General features: G+C 36.2%; 1 protein-coding gene across 2 annotated transcripts; it reads left to right on the top strand.

The window, feature by feature from the left end:
- The first annotated feature begins 1,282 nt into the window (after window positions 1-1,282).
- rd3 (retinal degeneration 3, GUCY2D regulator) lies at window positions 1,283-25,531 on the top strand. Of its 2 annotated transcripts, XM_088001669.1 has the most exons (4): window positions 1,283-2,617; window positions 9,685-11,994; window positions 15,027-15,342; window positions 24,600-25,531. In XM_088001669.1, exons 3-4 carry the CDS (start codon window positions 15,053-15,055, stop codon window positions 24,970-24,972), a joined length of 663 nt encoding a protein of 220 aa, XP_087857795.1. In that variant the 5' UTR covers window positions 1,283-2,617; window positions 9,685-11,994; window positions 15,027-15,052; the 3' UTR covers window positions 24,973-25,531. The 2 variants fall into 2 exon arrangements, with proteins under 2 accessions (XP_087857795.1, XP_087857797.1); XM_088001671.1 differs by lacking the exons at window positions 1,283-2,617; window positions 9,685-11,994 and having other exon boundaries at window positions 14,696-15,342.
- Window positions 25,532-25,539: the final 8 nt, after the last annotated feature.

Raw genomic sequence — 25,539 nt, 5'->3', positions numbered from 1 at the left:
AACTTCAGCTCTGACTGGCACTGATTCATGCCCAAAAGCATGGGTCTTTTTGCTTTAACGTTAAATTGGGTTGCACAGCTGACGTCCAAATCCACCTTTGGGATCTAAATGAAAAATTAAAGTAATACCTTTTAGATAGAATTACAGTAGGTTGACTGATTTGACTCTGTAAGACAGTTGGCAGCTCATTGTAAATGTTACTGTGACCATCATAGCTCAATCAAAAACCAATAAACTAGGACAATTATGTCAGATAGCTGAGTTTATCTTATCAGAGTCTGTGGTTCAGCACCAGCCTGCAAGACATACAGTAGATCCCTTCGCGTTGCCAGGTGGAAGTCAAAAGTGCTCTTTAAGTGCTGCCATAACTCAGATTAGATTTTATTTCTCAGTGCACAGGGTGGAAGAAAATATGTAATTAGAGTTTCCTTAAAGATGTGATAAGCATTTCAGGGGAAGAAATAGTTTCTAAATTCTGTTTATACTTTCTTTCTAGCAATTCAACATTTTGTTTCAGTTTTGCGTCCGACGAAGATGACAGCAAACCGTAAGAATTAAGAAAGATGAAGTTAAGATGAAGTAGAAGTTCGCATTTACTCATCCTGGGTGTGTCAATCTGTTTTATCAACCAGTTAGATCTCTCGTAGATCTGCAGGAACACCTCAGTGTGTCCACGTCTCAACCATCTAGCATTTGAGTTAAAGTGATATTTACAGAACTACTAGTTCTGCTGGCAGTGGAACAAGCCCCCCGCAGCATCATGCTGCCTCCACCATGCTTGACAGTTTGTGAAGCATTGATTCTCAAGCTCAGTCTCCACTGTCTTCCCCTTTAATTGCAGGAAATAAAGTTTATTTCTGTCTTTATGATTTTGTTTTGATAAACAGCAAGAGAGCATTTACAAAGTCGTAAAACATTTTTTTTTAGAAGGTAGATATACAAACTTTATAGCTCAGGGTGTAGGAAAACAGGCAACCGGGAGCATCATTTATTATTATGCTGCCATAAAAGGAACATTGCTGAGTAAGCAGAAACATTAAATAAATTGGAATAGGCATTTGAAGCATTTGAAATATCTGAATCTGAGATTTTAGGTGTGTTTCCTGCAATGCAAAATGATAGGAATGGATTTCAAAGGTTAAAAGCAGTTTATCTGAGATGCTATGGACATTTTATCAAGTTGACAAGATGACGCTCGACTGTTTTGCATCTCTTGCAAAAGATTTAATGGAGTGAAGATATGAGGACAGAAAGAAAAGGGCAGACTGCATTCTTTTATTTCACTCATAAAATGGAGCTATTAGATTAATTAATTTAATCAGTCTATACAAATGGGTTGGAGTCGGAAGTTGGAAGGAAGAGCTGCGTTTCCTCCTCTTAACTCCGGTCCTGTAATAATAAATAAAAAGAAGGTGAATCAGATCATGTGTTTGGGACACAGAGTTAATGTTTCACCATACAGCCGAGCCTCACTCATCAGCCTCTCAGACTTTGAACACAGAGTTGAATGGGTTCAACCTGCGATAATTATTTCCACACCAGTACGGCGTTAACAGCTCCAAACCTCACGTTGTCGCCGTCACTCTTATTATGCAATCAGCATTCAGGAACCAGAATCACTGAGGATGAATGACTGCTGTCAGCATGCAGGTTGAGGCAGCTTTTTTTTTTTTTTTTTTTTTTTTACACTTCCTTTCCCCCATTTAACCTTTAATTAACCAGGATAAAAAACAAAACAAAAACAAATCTAATTCAAAAAAGTGTCCTGGGACAGATTGTAGTGAAAATGTTAAAAACAAGACCATTTCAACCATTCAGCATATGACTCTAGATAAAAAGCAACAGCTAGAGGTTTCTGTCTCCTTGTTCTATAATATTAACCAGATAAATACTATTATGTTTATTTATTTAACTGGACAACCACATCTGATAAATATTTTGGTAATTTTCTGATGAATTATGAAATTATTAGAATGAATTTCACTATAGTTTTAGAAGGAGGTGAGCCATTAGTTTTGAGGGGAAGCTATTTAATTTAACTATTTGTATGTAGATTAAGGCCACTAAAGGCTCTAATGTCCACAAATAAATAAATAAAAAATGTATACATAATGATACTTGTCTTTTTAAACTTAAACGTTCCTAAAGACTTAGGACATTCTGGCAAACATTCATCGTTTATTGCTGTTTTACTCCCAAATAAAGCAAAAAAAAAAAAAATAATAATAATAAATAGATAAATAAATAAATAAATAAATAAATAAAAAAAATACTCGTTTTATACCTTCTACTTATCAATTGAAAAATAACTTCTTCAGTCAGCATCATCAGCAAAAGAAGACAGACATTTCCACGAAATGCTTTTCAGAAGGAGGAGTTGTGGTTAGCCGTCCCTAAAACAGGTTTGAGTAGCCACTCCTCCTCTGTCATGATGACTCAGCAGTCTTCAGCTGTGTGTGTGTGTGTTTGCACTGCTTTTTATTTTTCTCTCCTTCCTCAGCTGCCACACACACACACATTATCAGGCCACAGACTTCTCCAGGGAGACAAAAAATGCGGTCACACAACCTCAGGTCATCCCTTGCTGACCGACACACAAACGCTTCTTCATGAGGATGTGAGTAAACACCGGCGATAGTAGCAGAACATTCTGTTTATTTCATTGTTGCTCATTTAATGTGACTTTAGTAAACTTTAACTGAAAAAAAAAGAGAAAACGGTTCATGAAGCTGGTTTGTAAAACAGCACTATATTCAAATTACAACACACATCTAACTTGCAAATATGGAGGACTAAAACTGACATACTTAAAAATAAAAGCAGAAGTATACAAATGTTTAAATGCAACAAGTCTCCAAACCCATCAGATTGTGATGATATCTGTTGATTTCTCCTCAGGGGATTCTTGTTTTGGAACCTTTAATTTTCTAAAAGTCCATCGTTTCCTTTTAACGGAAATCACTTGGATTCACTTTGATGATAAAAAAATAAAACCCTTCTTCATCGTCTACTGCTCTCTTCCAGATTCTCCAGATTTTGGATCAAAGCTTACTGCCATCTAAAGAATGATTATATATATTTAATCCAAATTTTCAAAGGTGTTCCATATGGAGAATGGTAATCCCACAGAATGATGCTGCCACCGCTGTGCTTCCCAAAAGGTTTTCTGATCTTTTGGTGACATTGAATGAGAACGACTTGTTCTGGTTCTGTCTTCTTGCTCTGTTTCTAAACCACCTAAATGTTAAACTTGAACAAAGAGATAATCTGTTACCTGTCTGATAATGCAGAGAAAGAAATATCAGGAAAATCTCAATAAAACAGCTGAAGTTTATTTTTTTCCCCAGATCAAATACACTAGAGCACAAAATGCTGAAACAATAAAAAAAAAAAAAATGCATGCAAAAAGTAATAGTTTAAGGTTCTGCACACTTTTGCAACCAAATTGTTGCACCTTTTTATAAAGTTTAGATGAGTTGTAGAAAATGGTTATGGGTTTCACAATAGCTTTTATAAGTCTTTCCAGTCTGATAGATGTCAAAAGATCACTTTTATTCCTACTGTTGCCATTTTTTTTAGATTATATGTTGGTTTTTATGATTTTTCACCCATAAAAGAGTTTCCATTTAAACTGTTTATTATATCTGCATATTAGGTAACAATCAGGCCTGGATTTACTTTCAAGTGATCTCAGCTTTTTAAAAATGTGGTGGACTCATGATTTAACACAAAGGGGCAAATACTTCTCACAAAGGGTGGTTCAGATACATTTATTTCCCCTTAATTGAATAAAATCATTATTTGACTGCTTTAAAGCATTATCCTTAACCAGTATAAAAAAGTTGTTTGATTATCTGAAACATTTAAGTATGAAAAAAAGCAAAAATAGAATAAAACTGTAAAGAGGGAATGCCATCTCTGCAAAAAGGCAATCTGTAAAGACACTATCGTCTGCAGACACGTCTTCACGACGATGCGTGTTTAAAGAACATTTTCCTTTTATAAACAACGAAAGAAAACTAAACAATAACAAAACATCCCCATCAGCTCAGTTCAGCTCTACTGAGGTGTCCAATGTGTGATTAATGATTAATAAATGCATTGCGTGAGTGATTACGTCATATCTGCTGTGTTTGTTTCCTTTGATTAGTGAACAAACATCTAATTTCCTGCGAAGAGAATCGATGCACGGCGGTCTTTAGATTTATTAAAATATAAGTACATCAACATCTACTAATGTTACGCACCTCTTAACATGTACTTTTTTCCTTCTGAAATACTGAACTATTTGTACATGTTGTTAAGATAAATAATCTAAAAGTCTAGTTGCAGCTTTGTAAACAGTATCATTGAAACTCGTGTTTTCACATGTACTCTTGTTAATATTCTGGGTAAACCTGCAGGAAGCGCGGCTCGTATCCAGCTGCTGCTGAAGCTGCTTAAAGTGTTTGCGTTTCTACTAGCATGTCCTCTGCAGTAAGAGAAGCAAACACAACAACCTGAAGGAAAACATTGGCTAGAAAAGCACATTTGGATTGTTTCTAATGCTCGTGAAAAATAAATCTGCTCACTTCGTCTGAGGAACAAATACAATGTAAACATAGAGAAATCCCACAGTGCACAGATCCAAGAACTGAAGTTATTTTAGCCAAATCCATCTTTTGTTCAATAAGTAAAACTCTTTATTCTGTGTTTACCTGTAAGTAAATCACTTTTTTAAAATTTTACCCAGAGATAGATAAACAAAATATTATAGAATGATATGTAAACATTTCTTTTGAAAGAACTGGATATTTAATGGAATGTCCTAATTCATTCATTTTTGCTCAGGGAAAATCATTCTTTAATTTTATAACTTTTCTGACCATCTGGCGTCTTAATATGTCAGCATATTAAGCAGACAGAGAAACAGGCCTGGGGCTGTCCCTCTGACATTCATGGCATTCCTTAAGCATTTAAAGCTACGGGACATGTTTGCTATGAGGACAGTTTATCAGAGTAAAAGTATCTTTTGAATGCTGGGTTAAAAGGATCTTGTTGTGACACCATGATTCTGTCTGTGCTAAAAGTTTATTTTTTGCATTTTTGTTGTTTTTACAAAACAGCAAAAATTGTTATATATATATATATATATATATATATATATATATATATATATATATATATATATATATACATATATATATATATATATATATATATATATATATATATATATATATATATATATATATATATATATATATAATTTTTATTGTTGTATTCGGCAGCAGAAAACGTTTTTTGGCTGTTTTTATAAAAATATCTGCATAATAATGCTGAAAGAACCATAAAAACTAGAGTTTTATTTAATTATTTGATACCAAAAAGTTTGGGAATAGCTGTAATATGTTGGCATCCAAAGCTTTTGGATGCAACTTATGATTCCAACTCTTTATTTCACATTAGAAACATGCCATAAATAAAAAGAAAATCTTTCCAAAAGCATTTTATTGAAGTGTCAGTATTTATGCACTTAAAGTTCACTCTGCTGAGTAGTGAGAGCTGTTTCACTGACCTCAGTCCACAGAAGGTCTTAACAGCGAAATGGGACTTTGGACAAAGGCCAGAGAGAGAAAAAAAAAGAAACAAAACAAATCCGAGGTGTCAGCATTTTGAAGGTTTTTTCCCTTCTCGCTGCTCATGTGATTGGTCCTGGACTTCCTTCTCTACAAGTGGATCCAGAAAGCAGCTTGAGATTTTTCTGTCTGCTCATTTCAGCTCCACTCAAACGGTGACCAACGTCTTTATCACTTGATGGCTTTTAAACTGTGTAACTTAGTCTGATCAGGAGGAAACTGAAAAGTTCTTAAATTACTTGTATTAGAAAAAAAGAGAAGAAAATTTAAAGATTTCGCTCATGGGAGCTTTCTGATTTGATATCCATTCTTTTTCTATTTTCACTGAATTCAATTAATTTTCTTTCTTTTCTCCACATTTCATTCTCTCTCTCTTTTTTTTTGGACAGTTGTGTCAGCGGTTTTTTTTTTTTATTTATTTATTTTTTGTTTGAACGGCATGCCATATTTTTTTTTGTCTAGTAAAGATTTGCAACAAAGTGTTAAGGCTTTGAGCCACATGCAATATTACACTGTGTGATGTCTGCAGAGGTAAAATCCCCAGCTTTTATTTTCACTCGTTGAATTATTCCAAGGTTTAGTTTTGTTTTCAGCTTTCTGCTTGAGTTTTTCACCTTTTGGTTCCATTTCTAGCATTAAAAACATTTTAGTTTTATTATAATTTCAATGGGTTTATATATATAAAAACACAAACAATTATCTCTTACCTTATTTGAGATGTATTTATGACTCTGATAACATGCTTGAGCTAAATATTTTCACAATACTGCCAGATAGAAAGGATTTTGACAAATCATTACAAGGAGGGCAAAAAAATATTAGTGGTATGCTACCATGCCTATGCACTTCTGCTGCAGCATCTAGTACAACATAAATCTAGTCCTGCTCTCACCATCAAGAACTGAGAATGTGAAATTTAATAGTCAAGCTAAATTAAAAGAAAATCAACAGGAATAAAATAAAGTTGATGCTGAAAAATGTAACTTAGGTAGTTCTCTGTTTTGCTCAGCGCAGCCCAGATCCCAACTTTATACAAATGTGCAACAACCAAACCTGAAATTATACAGTTTAAAGGAAGAGTAGAAGCAACATATGCTGGATAAAATTACCAATGTGGGCAGAAAGCTGGTTTTCCAGCTCAGACATCACATGACCAGACATAAACAGCATTGTCCCTTCTGTTATTTCTTTCTAACAATTTCACTTACATGCACACACAAAGGGAAGCTACGTTTAGCTTCGCAAAAATATCGACCTGATTAAATCCATGTGTTCTGAAAAGCATCTTCCAGTAAGATTACAAATCATTTGAGGCTTTTTTTTCTTTTTTACTTTCTAAACTTTTTATGTGTTTTATTTCTTTTCACATCTCCACAGTGCTCATTACTCTGCCATATTATTGTGGCATTGCAGTCCTTTTTGAATGTTTACACTGGACTAGGATGGGAAATTTATTGGCCTATCAGCTCTACCATGATTGTTTTTTCACCACTTAAATAAGAAGAATAAATGAACATTTTCCTTTATCTAAAAACTAAGGCCAACTATTATTTACACAACAGAGGAAAAAGACGAGTCAGTAACTGTGTGTTCTGCTGTGCTAATCATGTGACTGTTACTCGGTGCCTCTCAGTGTCGAGTGCACAAAGCTCAAAATGTGTCCATATGAGCTCAACTGGCCTAAAATCAACAGTGCGCACATTCACAGCGTCTGCAGCCGGCCTCAACGCTCCACTGCCTGATCCTCCAGGAGAGGAGCGTTTATTGTCTTTTAATTTGCTGCTCAAAGAGTCCTGCTGGGACTGAGATACGCCTCTGTTTCTGATTCTGCTAGGAGTGGGAATGTGTTCAAGCATGTTTGTGCAGAAGGTAAAGCCTAAGTGTTGTTTGTTTGATCAGGTCTTTGTATTTTATCTAAAAAAAATGTGACGTTCCCAAAACAAGAACCTTCATTCCTGCTGCTTCTTTGTATCCACCCAAAACCCGCTAAACTCATAGCACATGTTGCAACTTCAGGTAGAGATTGTTAAAAAAGGAGCTTTTTGAAGATTTCATGAGGGCTTCAGGAGCTGAGCCGGTGGTTTTCCTCCCCCCAGTGGTGCATTGGAGTAGTGCAACATCAAGGAGCTGTGAAGAGTTCAACTTAGTTTGGTATGCAGCACAATTCAGAACAAGTCACCCCGAGGCACCACGTTAAACTCTGGTTGATCTGACCTGTAAAAATGATGATCCTGTGACCTCACAAGATGATGCAACGTGTTCCTGCAGTTGTTGTTTATTGGCGATCAATAGGCTTTATGTTCTTCAGTCTGAGTCATGCTGACTCATTGATTCAATAACACATGAATGAGTCATTTCATCAGAAAATGTGCACGCAAGATTTAAAAGTAAATATATTTAGAACAATTTTTTTTTGTTTGTTTTACAAAAAAAAAATTGATTTGTTTGCCTCTGGTCAACTTGTTGATGCTCTGCAGAAATAACTTCCAGCGCAATTGATATAAAGGTCTTCACATTAAGAGCAGATGAGCCTCAGAGACTCATATTGTCCACGCAGAATGGATGAGTGAATAAAAAAATATTCATTAGTGGAATGGACGGGGAACAATTTGGCTTTTTGTGCAACAATGTCTTTAATTTAATTGCTGCAGCTTGAATTTGTTTTGGATCAATAGTGAAAAAAACAAAACAAAACAATGAAGAGCTCCATGTAAAAGTAAAAACTAAACATTACTGATAATCAATCAATCAATCAATCAATCAATCAATCAATCAATCAAATTTTATTTGTACAGCACATTTCAGCAGCAAGGTATTTCAAAGTGCTTTACATAATTAAAATAAAAACAGCATGCGACATTGAAAAAATACTGAGAAAGAGAAAGACATTTTGAAAAAGATAAAAAAAACGATAAAAACATTAAAACCTGCACCCCTTTTAGGACTTCAGTTAAAGTCGTTTAACTGGGACTCTAACCCTCTGGGACTTTAGTCAAACCGCCATTTGACAAGGACTCAAACCTTTAAAACTTCTTTACATAAAGAGATAAAAAACAAAGATAAAAACATTAAAAACATCAAAAACATCGAAGACATCAAAACCCACACTGTAATCCTAATTTAGCCATGAGCAACTCTAAACTGGTGGGTTTTAAGTTGAGATTTAAAGGCACCCAGTGTTTCAGCTGTTTTACAGTTTTCTGGAAGTTTATTCCAAATCTGTGGTGCATAGAAACTGAATGCTGCTTCTCCTCATTTGGTTCTGGTTCTGGGGATGCAGAGCAGATCAGAACCAGAAGATCTGAGGGGTCTAGACAGTTGATACAGCAATAGCAGATCTTTAAGGTATTGTGGTGCTAAACCGTTCAGTGATTTATAAACTAACAACAATATTTTAAAGTCTATTCTTTGAGCTACAGGGAGCCAGTGTAGGGACTTTAAAACTGGTGTTATGTGCTCTATAGGGTACATAACATTATGACAGAATGTTCAGAGGTAGAACAAAACTTCTTTTCTAAATCTTTTTGTTAAATAGTCTTCAAAACCGAGAATAAGATCTTAACAATGCAAACCATTAGAGGTGATGCTTACATAAATGGTTCTTCTGCGCCCAAATCTCACTCCTTACACCACACACACACACACACACACACCCACACACACACACACACACACACACACACACACACACACACACACACACACACACACACAGCAAAACAACAAACTTTTTTTTCTATTTCGCAGAAAGACAGATGTTATTAATGAATATAAAATATGTCATTGACATTTACAATGATTCTTTTTTCCCCCGCTTTAACAACAAAAACATAAATTAGAAAGGTCTCACATTTTAAACTGTGCTCTAAGTTGACTGGAGAACATCCCAGTCGAATTCCTCCCAGTTTAAATGTGAATTACTTTCAACTAGAGATAGTTTAACCCAGCCCAGACTCGAAAAGAAATAATAACATAACCTTTTAATAATGTGCCTTAATCCTTATATCTAAAATTGGGACTTCACGCCATGATGAATTAATATCAGATGCTGTTTTCTGTTTTCCAGGGATGAAAAGAAAACCAGAAATCTTCCGCCTCAGCACTTTCTGCTTTGCTGATAATCCAATTCACACATACAGTGAAGGTGATAAACATGCGATCATGCGAGGAGGAGCAGAGACATGGATCTTATCACGTAGCCGATCTGACAAAACTCTGGAATAACATCAGTGCTGGTGACGCACTGCAGAGACCCCCCCCCCCCCCATTGCAGCATGCCGCTGATGGAGGGAATCACTTTAGAGGATTAAGACTGTCATCTGTTTGGATTACAGAGGCTGCTTACCTGGCCATCTGTCACCTTCAGGCAGCTTTCTGCTGCTTCTCCATATCATTCACTTTTAGCAGACACAACAGATTTGTCACAAACTTATTGCACTTCAGAATCAAATCTGATTCAATGTCAGATTATTTATATTTACAACTGAAACCAGATGTTTCCATGCACAACTTGACATGAAAGTAGACTAAACTTTTGGATTGCCAAAAGTTTTACTATTAGCTCAACTCTGAAGTAAATTAATAAATATTTTCCCCCAAGAATTAATTTCAAAATGATTTCAAGATGACTATTCCTGATGTCGTGGCTTGATAAACTTCTGATGAAAACAAATGACCTTGCGGCTGGTGTAAGAGTTTCATTATTCGCAATGAAACAAATGCTAACATGGACTAGAAGGAAGCTGTTACTCCAAAAGTAGAACGACAGTAACTGTAGTTAATTCTGTAGTTTATTATTTTGGTAGTTTGTAAACAGAATAAATAGCAATTCTGGTAGGAACTATGTTTAAAATTTCTGTATGTGCAGTGAGGTTTCTTTCTCTCTAACATAGAGGCGATAAACATTTCTGTATCAAAAGAAGTACATTATTTTTAAATCTAATCTTGAACGTTCAGTTTTCATTAGCTGTAATCTAAAGAAAAATCATCTTAATTAACATAAATAAAGGCTTGAATTCATCGGTTGGTCTGCAATTAATCTACGCAATGTGTTTCATTTAGTGAACTGTGTAAATGAAATAAATTTACTGCCACAGGAAACCTTCTCTCACCCACCATAAGTGTGGGTATAAAACATCTAACTAACCCATTCGAAGATTTAATGAGCTTCAAGTAAATACAAAACATTCTTATGAATATTTTCATGTTTATGCTCCTGCTTCTGAGCAAATTCAGATGTAGGTTTATCCACTGAAGTGCAGGACTAGAAAGAAAGGAAACGAGTCTTATGATCTCTAACTACGGTGAATGTTGTATTTTTGCCTGACTGCATTTCTAAGACACTGATAACTTTTGAGTCTTTGACCTTTTTCCTCAGATGAGGCTCAGTCAGGAAAAAAAAAAAAAAACAGCGTTACGCATTAGATCTTTATTGTGCAAACGGAAACAGTTTTTATTTCATTTTATTTTTTTACTGTGAAGCTGGATGTTTTCAGCGTTTCTCGTGGCTGCCCAGAATTCAGAGGTCACGCAGCGAGAAAGAAGAAGAAGAGGTTTGCTGTGGAAAGGACTTGATTCGGATTTTTCAGGTTACAGTGAAAATGTGCTGAGAGTAAAAAAGAAAGAGAGAAAGCGACTGAGGTTAGCTACTCCCACCTACACGCAAGAATAAAGCAACAAAACCTTGAAATCCACCCACACATCAACTGCACATTCAGAATTGGATTCGATTATTTGCATCACGCACACACACACACATTTCCTGAAGCGGCTCACACATTTCTGACCCTGCTGTAAAACCACGTGGACCGCCGATGCTCGTCGGTTCATGCGTGGTGACCTTTCGCTGCTAAACCAGCGAACTGAAGCACCATCAGTTCATTCACTCCATCCTCAGAGCAACATTTCTTTGATTTCTGTCTCTCTGTCCATCTCACCGCTCAACCCACTCTGTTCTCTCGCTATCTGCCTCTTCATCGCTCTCCAGCTCCCTTGCAGCTGATGGAGCTTATCACGGACAAATAGGCTAAGGAGCTTTGCTATGGCAACGGCGAATCATAAAAAGCTGCATAAGCACTTCATCAGGGGCCGTGATCCGATGCCTCCCCTTGGAGATGGTGCCCTCAACCTCCTGCAACAAGTAAAGGCAGGCCAGAGAGGCTCCTGGGAAGAGGAAGAGGAGGAGGAGGAAGGCTCAGAGAGGTGGAGATAACGCTGTGAGAGAAGAGAGACAGAGCATCTCTCTTCTGTCTCTGGTTTTCATTTAGACTGTCCATGCAAGCTGCCTCTCTGATGTCCGACGACTTTCGCACTTTTTTCCCTCTGTGATTTTATTCCCGCTGGAGCCGGACAGCAAACCTGAGAACAAGAATCAAAGGTAAGAAAAGAAAAGAAAAGAAAAAAAACAGAAAGTTGATTTTCCATTTCAAGATTTACAATATATTTTCTTTCTTTTAATGAAAAGTAAAACAGGACAGTTTTAAGAAAACTCGCCCATTTCCAGTTTGGTGCTGTAGTTTTATTTTATTTTTAGCTAGAAAGAGAAAAATCTGAAAAAGTAAATATTTTCAGTAATTGCTCAAGATGGATGGGCTGATAAATTAAATTCCCTTATTTATACTTACTGAATTGTTTTGATGTTGAAAAAGAAGAATTTGAAAAAAGGTTGCAAGATTTGATTAGTTGCCTCAGTATTGGATAATGTGCCGCTTGCAATTCAAAATATTATTATAATTTTACTTGTTGCACATTAACGGACAGAATGAAAACTAGAAAAACTGCTAGAAGATGATTTTAAATAAAGCAAAAAATAAAATAAAAGAGAGGGAAAAATTGTGTACTGTATGATAACTGATTGAATTGAAATAATTTTTTTGCTAAGTTCTTTGTTTTGAAATGGCACTATATAGTAGACTAAATTGAATTATTTATTTACTTGTTTGCTAAAATATTTTAGCGGCAACTAAGAGAAAGAATCACTATTTTTCTAATTTGCAAGAAAATATAAAGCTTGACAATGAAGACAAAAAGTTTCGTTTCCTCAAAAGTACATATGTTTTGCTATTAAATTAAATTTTTTGTACATGTTTTATAATGTTTGGTGATCTTCTTGCCATCCTTTTAGATGCATGTATAAAATGTGAGTAAACAAATCGCAGAACAATGAAAGAAGATCCTTTCAGATTCTTAGACTTTTGCTGAAAAACTTACATAAATCACCGTAGAGATGCTGGACAGTGTTTGGTCCAGATTTTCAAATGAATTGAAACAAAAAGACAACATGGCATCTGATGATCTGACGCCATGTTTACAGGTCAAGTCACCTCTCTGCTAAATCTGCGGCCGCAGCACTAATCTCACCTCGTCTGTTTGGAAACCTTCTAGCTGAGCATGTTGAGGATAATCTGGCCTAAAAAAAAAATGCAACAGAGTGAAGCGTGAAGAGCAGCTGTGGTTCAGACGACAGCATGAGCATGACAGAAGGAGAGGAGGCTTTAGGGAAACACACCCAGGAGTTTTGTTTATGTCTTTGGATTACATTGAAAATTCATGGAAACAATAGAGAAACTTTATATTCTAAGTGCTGGGACTTATTCATGCCTAAAAACAGGAGAGATTACTCAAACCTCTACTGCTCCCCCCCCGCTTTTCCATCACAGAGAATAATCAGAGGCTGCAGCAACATTGAGCAGCAACGTGATTGTAGCACCTGATTAAAGCTTTCATCTCAGTCATTACACATCAATCAGCTGCCTGCACTCCAGTTTTTATTTATTTACTTCCTGCGCTAACAAAAGAGTCCCGATTGAAAGGATTGATTATGGCTGTAAGCAGATACGACACCTGTTGAAGAAAAAGAGGCTGGAGGATAAAAAGGAGGATGTTGAACTTTGGTCAGATGATTAAAATTCATATAAAGGGAATTCTGTTAATTAGAGCAATGATAATAAAGGAAAAACACCAACAAAATTGCTTATAGGTTTAAATGATTTGTGCCAAAACAATTTTCCAGTCACAGGAGATTTTATTATTTTTTTAAATTTAAATTTTTAAAAATATTATAAGCCAATTCATGCTCTACATTAGCATTTTTTTAAAAAGTGTCTAGGCATTAAAACATCTAACTTCATTTCAGTTGTATCATGCAGAGGTGAAGCTTTGAGTTGAAATCACTCTTCTAATAAAAGCAGCAGGCAGATTTTTATAATAGAGATGCAATTTTCTTGGTGATTATTGCCATTTTGTCTTAACAGATCTTGCAGAAATCCTCAGCTAGCATCAAAACTGCCTAATATGAGGAGTATTAAATCTGAGATAACAGTTTTCTAATTCACTAAGGCCTTCATGAGAAGTGGTTCAGGAGTAAATGCCTGTACTGCTCTGCATGGTGTTCATCACTTAATGCCGTGCAAGAAAAAAATTCTACCAGGAAAATGTGTTTAAAAAAAAGGTGCAAGAGCTAAAAAAAGAAAAAAAAAAAGAAAAAAAAAGTGTTTTGCATGAATAAAATCATATTCCGGGTTGGAGAACGCGTTTCTCTGCAGTGTTACAAAAACAAATTGTATGATTTACTGCAAAATTCCGGCAGCAACGTTTGACCTAATTTTACCGTAGTAAACACGGCCTTAATGTATGAGAGCAACCATCACTTTAACAGTACAGAGCTACAAAAGTTTTGATTTGCTTATGACAAATTAAGTCACAGATATTCTGTTTTTTTTGTGTGGTTTTGTTGCAGCCAATAGCTGTAAAAACAACAGTTGTAAACCTGATTATAGTAAACTCCTAAAAACATTTTCATTTGATCTTTTATTTCATTCACTCAACAATAAATATAAATAGTTTATGGAACAACTAAAAGAAATCCTGAATGAAAAGGAGCAGAAAGAAGAATAAGTTTATAATATCTATGATCCCTATTCACATCAAAAGAAAATTAGCTATTTAACTCAGAAATGGTAATATTTTTGTACTTGCATAGTTCTTTCTAAAAGAAAAATCTAATCTATGTATGTTTTCAGGTACTACTTCCACACAGTATGTCAGAGATGGAATAATCAGTTAGTTATACAGAATATGCAAAGCCGTTTTGTTCAGTAATTACTTTAGTTTTTTATTAAACAACAATGGTTTTGGTTATTTTAACTTTTATAAGGTTTATATAAGGTTTTCATGAAAATTGTTCACCAATAAGAACACCCTAAAACTTAACTTTAGGGTGTTTTTTTTGTATCTCGACTCCTTCAAAAATAATTAGTTGAGATTGGTAAAAAGCAAATCAGAACTGTAACTTTTATGCTACAGATTTTCCAAGAGTTAAAAAAAAAAAGAAGAGAAAAAGCATTTATTTGTTGCCAATAAGAGAATAAACCATGTAGGTGGTAACTTTCCATCATTTTTATCCTGCAGGAGACGGTGACGGAGGGCAAAGGGCCATGGCCTCCTGGTTCAACTGGAATGAGCCGTACCAGCGGAGCCCCCGCAGGGACCCGGCCGACGTCGTCTCCGACACCCTGATGCTGGAGTTCAGCTGGCAGCTGAAGGAGGCGGAGCGGCTGCAGAGGGAGAGGGAGAACGAGTACCGGCGGTTGAAGACCGGCGTGGATTACAGCTGGCTGGCCAGCACGCCTCGCTCCTCCTTCAGCATCAGCACCGGGGAGAGGCTGGTCCTGGAGGACCTCTGCTCCAAGGTGCCGCCCTCCTGCTGCGGCCTGGTCATCCTCAAGTAAGGGAGACAAAAAAAAAAAAAAAAAGCCACAAAATTTTAAAATGGCTTTTATTTTTATTTTTTTACTGCAAAATAAATAAACAATCTGAGATCTAATGAAAAATATTAGCAATAAGGTTGGATGATTGTCTGAAACTCCACTGGGTGTTTACAGCATTTACAAATTAGAAAAAAAAAACAACAAACGGTACATGTACACAAGTTTGTACTCACTCTCAAGAGTCTGAGCTTTTTAGAAAGACTTTTTGGTGCAACAGCTGCAAGTATTTTGGGGGTATTTATCTATTATGATGACAATATAAGGCCATTGTGGATAGAAAAATAAAGGAAGAGAAAATTATTGACAAAAATATGAGAAATTCTGAGATTAATCTCAGAAATTTTCTAGAAAAAACCCCATCTAAAATATTAACTTATTTTTTTTTAGAAATTGAAATTTTCATGTTTTTTCTAGAATATTTCTGAGATTAATCTCAAATTTGGATTGGATTAGCTGCATAGGATTTTATTTTGGAGTAACAAATGGGATTGAACGCATGTGTTCACAACATTTTACCGGTTTTAATTCGGAAAAACTTTCACATTTCTTTTCACTTCACATATGAACTAAAATATGTTAAGGTTTGACGTTGCAACATGACAAAATGCAAAGTTCAGGGGATATGGATACTTTTGCAAAGCGCTGTAAATACAATTCATTTACCATTTCAACAATTATTTAGTCATATGACTGCGTTAGGTCTGCAGATTTATAATAAAAATATACCCGCAGGGGGCTGTCAGTACTCTACTTGGTTTCATTTGAAACTAAGTGTAGCAAAATAAAACCTGCCAAAAAAATTTATTTCTGATGACGAGAGTGACAAGAAGTGTGTCCAATCCTCTTTAAGTGAGATTGTAGTGTTTAACTTTAATATATGTAGATTAGCAACCAAAAGTGGTTTGACTGGTAATGGATCTGTCTAACACTAAACATCAAGTCACTGGGCAGGCATACTTTCTATGAAAAAAAACAAAACAAAAAACTTTTATGTTGTTAAAATTAACAATCGCTCCATGAATGGATTTTTCTGGTATAATATGCAGCTAAAGACATAGTCACTGAGCCAGGGACATCTTCAGGGTGTCAAACTCATTTTCATTTTAAGTTAAATCAAGATCAGGAATGTCTTTAAAGGGCCAGCTGTGACAGAAAGCATTGATAAAACTATTTAACAAACTGCTAAAAATATTAATAAAAAGCTGTCTCTGCATTCGATGAGGTCCTTCGGAAAATTAACTAATATTAAACATGTTTTCACCTTCATCTAATATGGTACTATACAGACAAAACTGCTGAGTTGATTGATAAAATAACATTTAAAAGCACAACTCTAATCTTGCAGGTTCTAGAGCAGGGGTGTCAAACTCAATTTCACCGAGGGCCACTTCAGCATATTGGCCACCCTCAATGGGCCACATCGACGGTACAAATCAGGAGGGCATCCCTGCTAAAACACACCCCAGACAAAAGGTTGACTTCCCTCATTCAGTTCTGAAGAGGCTTATAATGACTCAATGGTCCAGGTGTGTTAGAGAAGGAATGCATCTAAAGTTGCAGATGGTAGCTCCCATAGCATAAATGTATGAAAATACAATGTTAAAAATAAATTAAACACCTCATATTGTTAAATAACTGATTTTATGTATTGAAGTTTTAAATATTACATTTGAGTTTCCATGGATGTAAAATTACTGCTCAGTTTAAAAATTACAATATTTAAATCAGTGTTTAAAGGTAAGCAAACAAATAATAAAAACAAGTCACAGATTTAGTCTCAGAGGCAACTGAAATCAATTAATTAAAAAAATCCTTTCTGAATATCATCTCATGGACTCTGAACTAAATGCGTCTTTCAGACCAGGAGCTGACGGCGTGTTGAAGAGTTATGGACCGGACGCTTTGGAGCGTCTGGTTAGGAAGCGCATTACAAACCTTTGGTTGAAATGGCGTGTTAAATTCAAGTCTCCATTACAGACCAGAGAAAACTAAAGAGATTACAACACTGTGTTAATCCGTTTGAGGAGCCGGTAGTTTATCTTGAGGAAATAAATGACGATGTTAATTAGACTGTAACATGCGCAGTCCGCTGCTGAACCACTGCGGACGCGGCTCCGCCACTGCGAAGAATTAGAAACCGCTGGAAGTAACTCATCCAGAAGATTTAAGAAATGGAGCCTTCTGGGTTCACGTTACCCAGGAGAGCGGCGTTCTGGAGGAGCTGCAGACGTAACATCTGTCCGTTTCGGAGAAGCGAAACCACGCAAAAAAAAAAAAAAAAAAAATCCTGGTAAAAGCGCACACCGGATCGCGCAGGGTAAAACACTCACAGAGTTCAGCTGATCTGTTTGGATCAGACAGAATCCAACTGACTGATGAATTAGCGCAGATTTTTCTGCAGATGGGAACCAGGAGGAAGTGCGTTCAGACCCCAGCGGGTGAAGTGATGCTAATTTAAGTGAAGTCGCTTAATTTAATTTAATAAAAGTTATTGGGGTGGTTTTTGTCACTACGAGAAAAATGTAGATACATTTATCTGCTTAATCTGTGATGGGATCTGGATTCACGGTGAATATTAACTAAACCGCATAAAATGCGACTAAATGGCCGATATTAATATGATTGTAATTTCACGGATAAAAATAGTACATGACCGATTTTTTTATGTTGTTGGTCAAGATAAGGATAACAAAAAAAGTCTAGTGCGACCTGCCGCCCTGACACATTTTCATTCACAGTCTTACTTATAAATCAATGTTTCTTTTCTTGGACGTTTTGATGTTAGCTTGTCGATGTCTCAGTTTTATTCGCTGGGAAAATCAATAAGCAGCTTGAGGTGACTCTGCTGCTCTCTAGTGGCGAGAAGCCGTAATGTTGGCTGGTAACAATCGGAATGCATTATGGGAGATGTAGTTTGTAGTCAATTCGTGCTCAAAACCTATTTTAAGTCAATCATTGGCCTATAAAATGCCTGGGGGGCCACATGTGGCCCTCAGGCCTTGAGTTTGACACATGTGCATTACGCCATAGAACTGTCAATTGGTAATTGAAGTAAAGTAGCTTCAATTTCAAAAAAGCCTACATTGAAGTCGATTGGCAAATGAACCATCACGAAAGAGGAAGGTTCTTATTGTCTCACTGCACCCCAACAGATGCATAACCTACAAAAACTGTTTCTGTCTGGTTTTGAACCAGAGACCTTTTGTGTGTAAAGCAAACATGATAACCACTACACTACAGGAACTGAACTTCTCTGCTTTGTTTCAGTTTGAGGTTCCAAAGTTGATGATGTGAGATGCAACGCATGAAAATTTCAACTGAGGCTTGCACTCAGATGCCTGGATTCAGAGTACAGACCATGACACCACAGAACCCTTGTTGCCCTTTAGTAAACACCTGTGATGTATAGAACATGCAAAATCTGTTACTGTCTGGTTTCAAACCAGAGACCTTTTGCATGTAAAGCAAACATGATAACCACTACACTACAGAACCTCATGCTCTTCCCACTGTTCCTGGTAGATGATCCACATTTTGTTAGAGCATGGGCATGGAACAATGTCAAATGCTTAAACCACAGATCCTCTCAGAGAGCACAGTAACTTGGTAAACAAACTGTCAGACTTATGCTTGTGCCTAATTTCACATTACAGTCCATAAACTAAGCCTGGATCAAAAAATTGTATTGAAGATGTCATTAGCAGAGACAAATTGTTCTACAGAGACTTGGCTAAATGGCTATAAAATAAAATCAATACTTACAAATAAAAGATGGTTCAAAAATAAAATTAACACATTAAAATAAAAAAAATATCTGAAATACAATCAACACTTGAAAATTAAAAATGGTTCAAAAATACAATCAACACTTCAAAATACAAAATCTGGAAAATAAAATATTATGTATGTTGTTTTGGAAAGCAGAATATAATCACTTTTATCAAATCTTCATTGTGGTAAGATCATGTAAGTTCTTAAATCCATGGAAACTCAACAGTTTGTAAGGTAGGTGAGTTAGCTCAGCAGGTTAGAGCACAGTGCTGGTAATGCTGAGGTCATCGGTTCAAACCCCATATGGGGCAATTCATGTCTAAGGTCTTTCAGACAATCAACACTTCAAAATAAATAAGGGTTCAAAAATAAAATCACCACTTCAAAATAAATAAGGATTCAACACTTTACAATAAATAAGGTTTCAAAAATAAAATCACCACTTCACAATAAATAAGGGTTCAACACTTTACAATAAATAACAGTTCAAAAATAAAATAAAAATGGTTCAAAAATAAAATCAATACTTACAAATAAAAAATGTTCAAAAATAAAATCAACACTTTATCATTAAAAAAATTGTTCAAAAATAAAATCAACATCTCAAAATTAAAAATGGTTCAAAAATAAAATCAACAGTTCAAAATGTATAATGGTAACTGTTTCTGTCTGTTCAGTCCATAAACTAAGCCTGGGATCAAAAAATGTATTGAAGATGTCATTAGCAGAGACAAATGGTTCTACAGAGTCTTGGCTAAATGGCTAAAAAATAAAATCAATACTTACAATTAAAAAATGGTTAGGAAGCTCATTACAAACCTTTGGTTGAAATGGCGAGTTAAATTCAAGTCTCCATTACAGACCAGAGAAAACTAAAGAGAATGCAACGTTGTGTTAATCCATTTGAGGAAACGGCAGTTTATCTTGAGGAAATAAATGATGCAAAAGTTAGACTGTAACAATGCGCAGTCCGCTGCTCAACCACTGCGGACTGCGAAGAATTACAAACCGCTGGAAGTAACTCATCCATCGGATTTAACAAATGGAGCCTTCTTGGTGCACGTTACCCAGGAGAGCGGCGCTCTGGAGGAGCTGCAGACGTAACATCTGTCCGTTTCCGAGAAGCGAAACCACGCAAAAAAAAAAAAAAAAAAAAAAAAAATCCTGGTCGCGCAGGGTAAAACACTCACAGAGTTCAGTTGATCTGTTTGGATCAGACAGATCCAACTGACTGATTAATTAGTGCAGATTTTTCTGCAGATGGGGACCAGGAGGAAGTTGTTCAGACCCCAGCGGGTGAAGTGATGCTAATTTAAGTGAAGTCGCTTAATTTAATTTATTAAAAGTTATTGGGGCCACAGTCAGTGGTTTTTGTCACTACGGAGAAAAATGTAGATACATTTATCTGCTTAATCTGTGATGGGATCTGGATTCACGGTGAACATTAACTAAACCGCATAAAATGCGACTAAATAGCCGATGTTAATATGATTGTAATTTCACGGATAAAAATAGTACATGACCGATTTTTTATTTTTTTTTATGTTGTCGGTCAAGATAAGGATAACAAAAAAAGTCTAGCGCGACCTGCCGCCCTGACACCAACTCACACACATCTTCATTCACAGTCTTACTTGTAAATCGATGTTTCTTTTCTTGGACGTTTTGATGTTAGCTTGTCGATGTCTCAGTTTTATTCGCTGGGAAAATCAATAAGCAGCTTGAGGTGACTCTGCTGCTCTCTAGTGGCGAGAAGCCGTAATGTTGGCTGGTAACAATCGGAATGCATTGTGGGAGATGTAGTTTGTAGTCAATTCGTGCTCAAAACCTATTTTAAGTCAATCATCGGCCTGTATAATGCTGGGGCGGGCCACATAAAATGACATGGCGGGCCACATGTGGCCTGCGGGCCTTGAGTTTGACACATGTGTTCTAGAGAATGGAGGGCCAGATAAAAACTTCGGGTGGGCCGGATTCGGCCCCGAGCCTTGAGTCTGACACGCTCTGTGAGAAGAACAATAAGCTGAGGAAATCTATCAATGGTTTTATCAATAACCCTTCAAAGAAAAAGACAGAAAAAGCACCGGACCAGGAGCATTTTTAATGAAGAGAAAAACAAATTCTGTCCTCTCATTAATGACAACAAACAAAAAAACACCAGAGAGTTTTTATTATTATAGAAAAAAAAAACAACAGAAAACACATAACCACCACCATGTTTGTATGATTTAAAGCATCTGGAGTCTTCTTTAAAATAGTTTGATGTTTTATCAATGCTTTTATTTTGTTTTTTTGAGTACTTAATACTCTCATGTTGTATTTGTGCCAAAAATGACAAACCAGAGCTGTTCCCAACCACTGAAACTCACTCTAACAAAGGGAGATTCAACTGATGAACTACATATAAAAAAGGAAAAAAAAACCAGTGGTGTATTTTCTATATAAAAAGTAACATTTTAAGTAACTCTAACTGATCATTGTGGCTCTCTTCTCTGTCGTCTGCCAGGCGTTAATCTGCAGTAGAAATGTTCTGAGTTCACCTCGCCACCTGTTCTTGGAAAGCTGCTGAGCAAACAACACCTGCACCATGTTGTTTTTTGCTCATTTATTCACCGTTTACCGGTTATTATTACATTAACTATTCAAATCTGTTATAAATTGTTTGCTTTTTGTTTTGATCAACTTTTAACCTATTTGTTACCAATAAGAGAGTAGAAAAATGTTTTCTGTCTTCAAATGAAAGTGATTTCTGATGTAACTGGTGAATTATAAATACCGCAAAGCCAAAATAAGGGGCAAAGGGTTCGGAAAATGTTAAGAAACATTCCGTTCTTGGAACTGCTGCAAGTCGAGCGAGTTAAGAAGAAATGTCACTTAACAGAAGAAGCAACATGTGCTTAAAGGCTTGTTAAAGCAAAGCCATCTCTTGTGGGGAGGCGGAGCGGTAATTGGGAGCTTGGCAGGAGTGTAGCGTTCACACAGGTGGGTGGGAGGATAACTGTTATCCTGAGATGTTGTGCTCCTTGTTTCTCATCACTTTAATGTTTCTGTTCAAACCTGGCTGAGAATTTCACTTAATTGGACCGTGTGATTGGGTTTAATTTTCCATTTTGTTTAAAACTCACTTGGCAGCTGTGACTCATCCTGTGCTTGTTTGTGGTTCAGATTGTGGATTACTGCTGATCGCTGTGTTTATCCGACAGTACGTGAACTCTAGGTTTTCAAGGTTTTAACTCAGTAAAGCTTTATGGCTATTGTTTTCTTTAAACGTCTTTTCTTATTTACACTGTGCACACAGGCTCGTGTAAATATAAAGTCCCCAATAAGATTTGGATGAAGATTGGTTTGACAAGTCGCAGAGAAACCACAAACATTTTGAAACCTTCTGGAAAAACTCTGATCAGTTTTCTAGTGAAAATATTTATAGCTCATATAAATTGTTTGCCTTACAACAAAGTCCACAAACTGTCCTCAGGATTGATTTCAGGGCTAATCCAGCAGCTTAATTTTAGTTTGATGCTTTTTAAAACCAGTTTTAATTAATCTTTTGGCTTCATTATCCAGTCGGAAACAGCCAGCTGTAACCAGGTTTCACATGTTTAGTTGTTAGTTTGAGGTAAATTAAACTTTTGATTTGGCTCTAATCTACACCCAGCTGAACATTAATGAACTTTTTAAAAGCTTGGTCCATTCCAGGAAAACCACATCATTTTAATGACCTACTAGTTCTGATTTAAACAGCCAGGAGTCAAACATCCAGTCAGAATTTATCCAGGACGGGTGTCTAGTTTGAGATGTTTATTCAAACACCAAGTATGTCTGTATGTATATTTAGCCCTGCGTATAACTTCAAGTCTGTATGCATCAGAAAACAGTGATTCTTGAGAATAGGGACAAAATGGGTTTTAATTTTCCCATATTTTTTAAAAATTATTTCTCAACCTTATGTATGCAAATATGACAAATAATGTTTAGGAAATATGAAGATGCTAAGGTACATGCTCCCAGTTGCGAATTTTTAAAAAAAAATTACATTTTTAATCGACCTGACCCAAAACTTTGTCATCACCATGTGTCAAAAATTAATCTAAAATGATTTTTAAAATACCCCATTAGTGATATTTTTACTCAATTTAAAGACAAATGCTTCTCAAGAAATAAAATAAATATTATTTAAAACAAAAAACAAGAAAAAGTCCATCTGATGGAGTTGACAGTGCATGACGGAGTTGACACAGAACTGAAGGTGGTGACAAACTAGTGAGTAAAATGAAAAACTTGGTACATGTGAAGTAATGCAATTCATGTAAAATACATTAAAATGAATTAGTTGCACAATTAAGTGAGATTTGACAACAATTTCACTGAAAGAGTCAGAAAAACTCTGACGGAGTTGACATCTGACGGAGTTGACGAAATGCCAAACTACCTCAATTTATATGATGTTACTCTGAAGGAGGCCATATTGTAGCTCGTCAGGTCCATGAAATCTTTACATTATACCAAAATTAAGCTTTTATTTCGCAAAATTTCATCAAAGTTTTGTAAATTGTCAGTTATGGAGTTGACACATCATGGTTGTGACAAATAACTTAGGAATAAAACAGAAGAAAAATCTAAAGAATAACTTAAGCTAACCGGAGCTAACTAGCCCTCCTAGCAAAGGAAGAGAAAAGACAACGTCATGGGGTCCTCAGAAGTTCTGGTGCCCCCCAATAATGCCTGATTTTTTTACATTCTTTTCATTTCTGACGGTGTTGACAAAAACTAAGGACAAATTTCAACGGAGTTGGACAATATCTAAAAATTATTTTTAATTCAATTTATCGATACTTTTATAATCATTTATATGACTACTTATACTTAATTGTCATAATATATAATTTTAGTATTTCTTTAATTGTTTTAAACTATAAGAATGTATTGAGTTCTGCTCCTGGACAAGGGCTTTTACAGGCATCATCCACCGACTACAATGTTTAAAATAAAAAAATATTCAGCAAAAAAAAGAAAAATATACATTGTTGTGCTCACATGACCCAGGTTAGTTTAGTTAGATATTTGAAAAAAATATATTTTGTGTATATTTTATTCAAATTTCATGCTTTATCCATAGGACCTATTCTCAAGAATCACTACACTAAAATTCAAATTTTTAACAAATATGAAAGTTTTTACATTTACATTTGTTGTTTGAAAGTAAATGTATTTGTCATGAGATTGTCCCATACAAGAAAAATGGTAAAGCTAGTGTACAACTTAAAATGTACTTTAAATACATTAAGATTTGAAGCTGCAACATGACAATACTTTTTAAGCACCAGCTGCTTCTTTAAGACTGAATAATAAGCAAATCAACACATCAAGTAACCAGAATTGAGCCACCAGATTCCTCTCCTTTTGTTTTCTGATCAGCTCCTGGTTTCTTCGTTTCTCCTCGCAGGTTCAGGGATGCTATGCAGGCCAACGAGCCGGAGCCACACGAGGTGTCGGGCCACTTCCGGGCCGTCCTGCTGGAGGTTCTGGATCAGCTGAAGGAGGAGCAGGAGGCGCAGCGGCTGACTCGCCAGTGGAACAACAAGCGAGCCATGAGCATGAACTTCAGGTCGAAGATCAAGATCAACCCGTTTGGAAGCACGACGGGCCTCACCGCCGCGGTGGGCAACGGGACGGGGTTGAGCGACCTCAAAACCGTCTCTGAGGACGTGGAGAAGGGGATGGAGACGGGGGACAGGTCGCAGAGAGTGTGGAGCATGCCCGACTTCAGATACAAAGGAACCAGCAGCAGCAGCGGCAGCAGCAGCAGAGTGGTCTGATGGTGGGCGTGTGAAGGAAATGTGGACTGATGAGACTTTATGTCTAACATGTTCAAGGCCAAGGCAAGATTTTCTCTCTTCTCTCAACCATGTTTTCAGTACTTGAAGCAGTTAATGAGTTGCCTGAGATTATCTTCTGCAGTGATGTCTCTTATTTTGTAGAAATTTGGCATCAAAGCATTGAGGGCTATTTACCCTGCAGCCTAATAGTATTATTTATAAATTGTCTAAATTAAAGTTTTTGTTTTGTTTTTTCTTTTTTGACACAAAAGATGCTGCTTGCTTGGTCAGGGCGGAGAAACTAAATGTGGGAATGTATAAAACAGCTTTAAAGTGTGAACTGTTTCTGTAGGAGGGACGCCCTTCGTTTCCATATGATTCAAACAGTGAGTCATCCTCCATGTGTCAAAACAGCAGGACTGAACAGTGAAATGCATTATCCAAGGTTGGACAACTGAAAGCTTTTCCTCCTGCGCTTTTATTTTCAAGAGGGTTTAAAAGGAAGAAAAAAATCCCCCAGAAATGTTCAATAAAATGTTTTTTTTTTGAGTGAAATCTCTCCAGCAG

This window comes from Poecilia mexicana, unplaced genomic scaffold (genome assembly GCF_051168715.1).
Source record: "Poecilia mexicana isolate PSO_F unplaced genomic scaffold, ASM5116871v1 scaffold_21, whole genome shotgun sequence".
In the NCBI taxonomy this organism is placed as follows: Eukaryota; Metazoa; Chordata; class Actinopteri; order Cyprinodontiformes; family Poeciliidae; genus Poecilia; species Poecilia mexicana.
This window is presented reverse-complemented; position numbering and strand designations above follow the sequence as displayed.

Bases quoted from the DNA above. Each gene is read 5' to 3' on its own strand.
- rd3 (XM_088001669.1), top strand. From the start codon at position 15,053: ATGGCCTCCTGGTTCAACTGGAATGAGCCGTACCAGCGGAGCCCCCGC. The intron at 15,343-24,599 runs GTAAGGGAGACA...TTCTCCTCGCAG, and splicing joins TGCGGCCTGGTCATCCTCAA to GTTCAGGGATGCTATGCAGG.